This window comes from Nelumbo lutea, chromosome 7 (genome assembly GCF_056320005.1).
Source record: "Nelumbo lutea isolate HS-2025 chromosome 7, American lotus-T2T, whole genome shotgun sequence".
In the NCBI taxonomy this organism is placed as follows: domain Eukaryota; kingdom Viridiplantae; phylum Streptophyta; class Magnoliopsida; order Proteales; family Nelumbonaceae; genus Nelumbo; species Nelumbo lutea.
Window position 1 is genome coordinate 150,676 of NC_142690.1, and position 8,652 is coordinate 159,327.

At 38.9% G+C, this 8,652-nt stretch overlaps 1 protein-coding gene across 4 annotated transcripts in view; it reads right to left on the reverse strand.

Annotated features, from left to right (window-relative positions):
* Positions 1-5,837, reverse strand: part of LOC148844450 (RNA-binding (RRM/RBD/RNP motifs) family protein) — an 83,256-nt gene extending 77,419 nt beyond the window's left edge. For 2 of the 4 annotated variants that reach the window (XM_088953395.1, XM_088953392.1), the window contains exons 1-2: positions 5,257-5,837; positions 4,285-4,507 (exon numbers count right to left, since the gene is read on the reverse strand). In XM_088953395.1, the coding sequence (XP_088809521.1) occupies positions 4,285-4,499 (215 nt within the window). In that variant the 5' untranslated portion in view covers positions 4,500-4,507; positions 5,257-5,837. The remainder of the gene's footprint in view (positions 1-4,284; positions 4,508-5,256) is intronic. The other 2 variants (XM_088953393.1, XM_088953396.1) reach the window with 2 other exon arrangements.
* Positions 5,838-8,652: the final 2,815 nt, after the last annotated feature.

Genomic DNA, 8,652 nt, shown 5'->3' on the forward strand with positions numbered 1-8,652 from the left:
GCTGCTGAGCCTCTTTAGAGTCCTTAGCACTCCTAAATGTCCCCCCAATGTGGAATCGTGAAACAACTTCAATAGTTCAGTTTTGTGGGTAGAATTTGGAGCAATCACGAACCTGCCCTTAAAGAAGAGGTCTGGTCCTACAATTTGGTAACCTGCAAGTTGGGAAGGGTCCTGCCTCCATTTTTCCCTAACGTCCTGCGGCTGCGGGTCAGACCTTGCCTCTTGCCGTATAGCTTCAAACAAGGGAAAACTAGGCTGAGAGTAGGTTAGTTGGGCCAACTCCTCTACCCGCGATAAGGCATCAGCTACCCTGTTGGCGGGCCCAGGTTTATACTCTATTCGGTAGTCGAAGCCCATCAGTTTACTAAGCCACTTTTGCTGCTCTGGGGTGTGCACTCTTTGTTCTGCTATATACTTCAGACTTCGTTGGTCTGATCTTATGATAAATTGGCGTCCCAATAGGTATGTACGCCATTTCTGGACTGCCATTACCACTGCCATCATCTCCTTGACATAAGTGGACTGGTTCTAGTGAGCGGCTGATAAGGCCTTGCTGAAGTAAGCAATGGGTTGTCCCTTCTGCATCAGGACGGCCCCTACCCCTACACCTGAGGCATCACACTCTATCTCAAAGGGCTGGGTGAAGTCCGGAAGAGTGAGGACTGGAGGGCTCGAAACTGCTGTCTTCAAGTCTTCAAAGGCCCGTTGGGCCTCATCAGCCCAGCTGAAAGAATCCTTCTTCAACAGACGCGTCAGAGGGGCGGCCATGAACCCATACCCCTTAATGAAGCCTCTTCGAAGGGGCTTAACCTCCTGAAACAGAAGATGGAGAGAAAAAAGGAGAAGGGAAGGAAGGAATAAACTGGACTCAAGGAGAAGAAAATTAAAGGAGAATCATTCATTGCTTTCATTATATGATGATGGCCTTATATAGCTGGCCTACAAGTGTAATATCAGAGGGAATATCCTCTGATTTCTGGGTAACTAACTCTGGCAGATAACATGGATGGAATATCCTCTAGCGGCAGAGTAACCAACTCTGAGTGTAACTAATTCTGGGGCTCTGTCGCCTGTCCTCTCTGTCTCCTTGTGAATGGCTGATGGGTGGTGGCCTGCTCCACTTCCCCAGTGGGTTCTGGAAGGGTCTCAGCAGTTACTTAGAAGAGAAACACCTGATATTGTGATGTTGCAGGAGACAAAATTAGTTGAACTGGATAGAAGGTGGGTCAGAGAGATCTGGAAAATAAGAGGGGTAAGATGGTGCTCAACTCCGTCGTGGAGGGCCTCGGGGGGAATAGTAACTTTGTGGAGGGAGGACTTCAGAGAACCAGTAGAGGAGCTAATAGGAAACTTCACTGTATCCCTAAAATTCAGAATGGTGGAAGATGGATTTACTTGGGTGCTAACAAATGTGTATGGTCCAAATAATTACAGAGAGAGGAATGAGCTTTGGGAGGAGCTTCATGGGATTCAAGGTTTGTGGTAAGGTCCTTGGTGTTTGGGGGGTGATTTTAATGCAATAAGATTCACAAATGAGTCAAATAATCCTAGGCATGCCATTACAACTAGTATGAGGAAGTTCAATGACTTCATAAATTCCTGTGAATTACGGGAGCTTCCTCTACTACAGGCTACCTACACTTGGTCCAACTTCCAAGAAAACCCAATCTGCTCAAAGCTTGGCAGGTTCCTATTTAATGAGGGTTGGGAGAGCCACTAGAGAGGTTTGGTGGCTAAGGCTCTACCTAGGATAACCTCTGATCATTACCCTATAGAAGTAGGACAAGAACCTCTTGGCAATGGACCTAGACCATTCAGGTTTGAAAATATGTGGCTGACACACCCGGACTTCTTGCCTAAGGTTAAGGAATGGTGGAGTGAAGAATTGAGAGAAGTGAAATGGGAAGGGGTTAGATTCCACAAAAAACTAAAAAGGTTGAGAGGCAAATTAAAAGAATGGAATAAGGTTCATTTTGGAAGAGTGGAGGAAGTAAAAGTTAGATTATTGGTTCAGATTGAGGAGTTACATGCAAAAGAATCCCAAGGGATGATGTATGAGCAAGACAGGGAAATGAGGAGGAAACTGAAAAAGGAGCCAGAGGAGACTTTGTTGAGGGAGGAGATTTCTTGGAGACAAAAATCCAGACATAAGTGGATCAAGGAAGGGGATGGGAATACCAAATTTTTTCATGATTTGGGTAATGGGAGAAGAAGGAAAATTTTGATACTAAAGCTTGAGGTTGAGGGTGTGGAGATAACCTCTCAAGAGGAGATTGCCAGTAGGATTGTGGATCACTTCAAATCCATCTATCAAAGACCATTAGAGAATCGGTTAATAGTATGGGAGGAGAATTGGCCAACTTTGAACCAAACAGATAAGGGATGGCTAGAAAGAATGATTGAGAAAGAGGAAATTAAACATGTTGTTTTTTCTATGGATAGGGTTAAAGCACCGGGCCCTGACGGATTTACGATGGCTTTTTATCAGGACTGTTGGGACATAGTCAAAGAAGACTTAATTGGAGTATTTAGAGAATTTGAGGATAAAAATTTTGCGAGTCCTGGAATCAATGCCACCTTTATAGCCTTAATTCCCAAAAAGAATGAGGCCAGACACCTCAAAGATTTTCGGCCAATTAGCCCGGTGACAAGCATTTACAAGATTCTGGCAAAAGTGCTCTCTAAGAGGATCAAAGTTGTTCTCCCCTCTCTCGTTAGCCAAGCACAAGGAGCCTTCATTCAAGATAGACAAATTACAGATCAGATCCTTATTGCAAACGAGAGTGTGGAAGAGATAAGGAGATCGGGCAAGAAAGGATTTGTTTGCAAACTGGACTTGGAGAAAGCCTATGACTTAGTGGATTGGAACTTCCTACTGGAGATGTTGAGAAGACGGTTTTGGGGATAAATGGTGTAAGTGGATAAGAGGTTGCTTACACTCTTGTCGTTATTCAGTGTTGGTGAATGGGATGGTTAAGGACTTTTTTCCAGCCAATAGAGGCTTAAGACAAGGGGATCCACTCTCCCCTTTCCTCTTTACACTTGTTGTTGATGTTTTTAGTAGGATAATTTCCAAAGCAGATGAGGAGGGCCAAATAAAGGGATGGAGAATAGGGAGCAGAGGCATTCCAGTAACTCACCTTCAGTTTGCTGATGATATTGTTATTTTCTGTGAAAGAGAATGAGTTAAGCAAAGTGGAGAACCTTAAGATCTTAATAAGTACCTTTGAGAGGGTTTCCAACTTGAAGGTTTACAAGTTCTAACTCTTAAGGTTTACAAGGCAACTCCTGAACATATTATTTTGTCTATAACCTTAGTTAGCTTTGTTTAGTGATTTGAAACAAGATAATAATTTAAAAGGATGTGCCTATGCTCTCTTTTATCATTTCATAAAATATCATTCTATATTTTGCATACAATATTTCCATACAATGTTTCCGACATTTCCAACATGTTTCTTATATTTGGATGACAAACATTTCCACCAACATCGACATTTTAAACCTTGCTTTTTATATTGTTGTAAAAAGCTTTTTTAATTTTTTGGTAAAGCATATTACAGCATGACCATATCTAAAAAGAGAGAAATTAACCAAATCTTGAAGTTAGAAATAAGCGTTTGCCACTAGATCAACAAATGGTGTTATTAGTTTCTTCTTTTTCCCCACTCATCCAGTATTGCAATACTAGGTACACAATGTGAAAATACAAATCCTCTTGAAAAAATTTCCCACCTATAGACCCACTGAACAAAGCGGAGTAACAGAACAGGATTCATGGAGCCAATCCCATATAGTTGAGACAAGGTTATGCGGAGTTGAGTTGAGAAATGTTGAGAGCATCACTTCTATAGCTAGTTAGTAAGTACATGATAGCTCCCAAACGAAAAAGTACTTTCCACGACACAAGGAATCCCTAACATGTCATATATCTCCATAGACTTGCTACCTTTCCTGATAAAACGCATGAAATAAAATGCAAATTTTTAACTAAAATATACCATGGGTTCACCAGCTTGTTTTCTTCTAATTTTCCCTACAAATAAAATTAACACCACAAACAACAAAATAATATTCCCCACATCCACGATATCTGAAACTAGCCAAGGAAATGCATATTATTAACTAGTCTTTTTTCTTTCTTTTGTGAACAACTCTAAAATTGGTTAACAGTAGACATATATCATAGAATGCAGTAACATCAAACCTTGTTCATAGTTAGCCGATTACTTATTTGGGGGTGATTGAAACTACCAAGAATGAAGGGAGAGAGAAAGAGCATACCTTCCACCGGCGCAGGGGCGGACAGAGGCGGCCCCATAATGTGAGAAAAGGCGAGAAAGGGTATCAGGAGGGATGGCCTCCGGGAGGTGCCTTACTAGAAGGGTGACTACCGATAACTCATCCTCTTGAGGTGACTTCGCCGTCAATGCTGGAGACGGTTCTTGGTCGCTTCTTCCGTACACAAAATGCTGTTGCGAGTCGGAATTCATGTGCATCTGCGATGCTGGAAGATTTACCAATATTAGAAAAGGCACAACGTACCCGCAAATTAGTACAGATGAGAGGTTTCTTTCCCTTTAGGTTACAAATTAGAGTGGTTTCTCTTCTTAGGGAAATGATTGGACAACGAGAATAGGAATTGTAAGCGGAACTGAGGAGACGACTCCACTAATCTGGGGTTCGCGTAACTTTTATTTTCACATATTAATAGAATTAATGATATTTTATTGCTAATAAAAAAATTGATTAATGATATATGCTGCCATCTTTCATGTTTAACAACTCAATTTCATTTATTGAAAATGTGATACATTTAGCTACTTGTTTACATGGACAGATTTTAGAGAAAATTTATTACACTATCATTTCTGGGTCCATATATAAAGAAGTCAGGTAATAATCTAAATTCTGAGTTTTCTTTCTGTCATTGAATGACATAATTGTTTTGTGGAGTAAAATTCCTTGTTTGTTCTGCATGATGGAGGAAGATAACATTTTACTTCAATCTCTCATATGAAATCAAGGATAAGAGCATTGAAATTTTCTTAGAACCAAACTATGACAAAGTGGGTAGCTTTCTCTCCTTCTAGTTTCTGAGCTGATTACAGACATAAAACTGAAGACTGATGTAAAAAGCTAATTACAGACAAAATGGGTAGCTTTCTCTCCTTCTAGTCTCTGTTTGATAATGCACACTACACATTAATTGAGAACAGAGAGAATGATAGTTCAGAACTTGGCGCAAAACCACACCCGAAGTAAGCACTTGGTGATGGGGTTCTTCACTTGACTTCCTCGGTCACAAAACCACGTTCCACACACCCGCAACAATTAACAAGTAAATATGTAACATGGAATACAGAGGGGGAAGAGGAGCTTGCAGGGAAGAAGCCGAAAAGGAAGAACAGTAGGAGGAGCTTATCGTTGGTCGCTAGTTGAGTCTTCGCTGCCAGATGTCGGTTGGTGTTGTTCGCCGATGATTTGGTAACAGGGTAGGGCTTGGGCTACGATAATGATCGCCGGCTAATTTCCCTCTCACTGCCGGTGGCTTCCGCATTCACGCACACCAATGTGAAGTGAGATCGCCGGTAGATGGGCTAGACTAGGGTTCGGTGGAAGAGAACCAAAATGGGAGGGAAGATCGAAAGTTTGCTTCATTGTTTTCGTCCTTTTGTGTCCGGTTTAAGCTAAACGTTATACTTTGCTCGCATAAGCCGACGTGGTCGCATTTGATTGGCGGGTTCTCGTGTCCATCAGGGTTCTCTCTGTGCGTATCACGTTACTGTCACGAGATCGGCTTCTATCATAGTAAACTGTGTCGACACCGTTCTAATAGTCATTTTCACCTTTAGGTTGAAAATATTTCTTCATAAAATAAAACATACAAAAAATCTGAAGATATTCTCAATGCAAGATATGCTCGAACCGGCATTGCCCTAACAGATAAGCTGAACTCGTACCGAACTGAGAGAGATGGTATTCTCTTAGCACGATGAATTTTATTCACATGTTACGTGTAGAAGCAAACAGACGAGTTATAGATGTGAATTTTATTCACATGTTACCTTGAATAGTTGTTGGATTGATCCAAGAGGCTACACAAGTACACAACAAGGGTAACCCCTCCCCAACCCAGGTGGGATTCCACCCTAAGTCTCCGCTATAATAAGAAACTTTACGTCTTTACCGATCAATCGGTTGACCCTTAAACCTGTGAATCAGGTCGTACCGCTGGTGGCCTAATACCAATTTATAGATCGGCTCAATATGACGGTCTGTGAGTTATGCTAAGTTTGATATGATCGTATGGGTCGTGTTGAGTCTGCGGTAAGATCTCAACATGACCCATATATATTATTTATATATATTATTTTATATAAATTATAATTATATAATAATATATAATATATTAATAAAATAAATAATTGCTTTTTGAGGTACCCTTGTCCACCTTCGTGCAATTGCTGACTCCCTTCTGAATCCATTCTGTATTTAACATTATTAATCACTGCTGCCAAGAATCCCATTTTAGTCTTCTTCCAATCTATGCCCCTAGACACCCATGGATCCACCACGACCACCACATCTTTCTCAACGACATTATAAACCAACTTAATAAAATTCTCTACGTCGTCCTTAGTTTCAAAATATCACCTCCGGCATCTGGACTCTCCTACACTTTTCATATTTTGCAAATACTATCCATTTCTTTTATGTCAGGACTAAAACAATGTCAAAGCTAAATTTGAAAAGAAGAATAAACAAATAAAACACAAAGCATATGGTGCAGCTATTGTGCAAAAGAAAAAGACTATAATGGTACATTTTATATGGATCTTAAACAATACATACCTTTATTGAAAATGATTATACGGATCTTAAACAATACGTACTTTTATTGAAAATGATTCGTCTTCTATGAAGATTGGATTACATATGAAACCAAAGCAATTAGATCCCAGATGAGAGCATGGGCGGTTGATTTAGAAAGAGGAGGATGAAGAAGAGGAGGAGAATGATTCAGCAGTTGTCTTACCTCGTGAGAAGTTATTTTGGCAACGATAGATGGTTTAGAGTTCTAAATTGCTCGCAGTCTCTGTTCAGTGATGGCTCTTCGTTTGACTAAGGTTGGGAATGAAGGGGGTATTCTTGTAAGGGTCAGTTTGGTTTGCAGGAATAGTGTCTGGAATCGGAATCGGAATGGGATATTTTAATTCCAACTGTTTGGTTGGGCAGAATCGGAATCTCATTCCCATTCCTGTTGGAATGGCATTCCTCCATTTGAGGGAATGGTCATTTCCTGCCCTTCCCTTGGGAATGAAATCTCATTCCTGTTGATTTTAATTCCCATTTCCATTATTGTCTGAACCAATCAGACTATGAGAATGAACCATTATGATTTCGATTACAAACCAAACAAACCCTAAAAAAAAAAAAAAAAAAAAAAACAATTTATAAATTGGAATGGAAATCCCATTCCTTAGGGGGTCGGGAATGCCCATTCCCCCATACGATGGATTCCCATTCCGGTCAACCAAACACTTGGAATGGGAATGGGCCATTCCGATTCCGATTCCAGGCTTCTATTCCCTTGAACCAAACAGACCCTTAGCTTTTCTTGAGTTTTCTCATAAATAACTATATCTTCCCCGTGGGTTTTAATACAACTTAAACCTCCCCTGTTCATACTTCATATAAAATGACATTATATTTGACAAAAATCATCAAAAAGACACTTTTATCCTTTGATGTGTTTTAAATTTTCATAATAGACTACCAAAACTGCTTCATTTGAAATAAGAAAATAACAACCTTTGATTTAAAGGCCTAGTTGAGGCATAATGACCCAAAAAGGTGAGGCGTAAGCCTCAAAGTGTTGCACGGCATGAAAAGTTTAGTTAAAGTTTATAAATTAATTAATGAAAGTAATTAATTAAAGTTTATAAAATGATGAAAGTAACACAATATGTCAAATTAAAATGATATAAAGCACACATATCCATAAACTGGAAGTTTATAAACAATAAGTTTTGGCATTTAAGCATTAAAAAAATAATAACTAATAAACTAACAATCGTAAACTTTACATTTCATGTAACAAAAACCAATTTAGAATAAAAGAAACCACTTAGTTTATTTGATCTATAATAATAATAATAATGTTATTATTATTATTATTAAGAAAATAGGATCTATTAGTAGAATAAATGAGAAAAATAACAAACCTAGGACATTACATTTAGAGTAATAAGAAAAATCTCATTTGATTTATTCAAAGTAAACTAAGAAATTGATTAGTCATTTTTGCATTGAACTCTCTTAAAACACTATGAAAACTAATAGAATTTGATTTGTCTCATTGGTTTTTTTCTCCTTTACTATTTTATTTAGCCTATAATTATTGAAATGTTCTTCTAAATGTGTTAAACTATAAAAAAATATTTTTTTAGCATTAATTCACTAAATAATCATTGGTACTTGAGGCTTACACCTTTTTACACCTTGCACCTTTTGACAAATGATTAAGCATCACGTAAAAGTTGTGAGGCTTAAGTTTGTGCTCGTCTTAGGGCTTAAACTTTTAAAACAATGATTATTTGTATCTTCAAGGAAAATTCTCAATCAGTACCATATACTTTGGGCCTATTG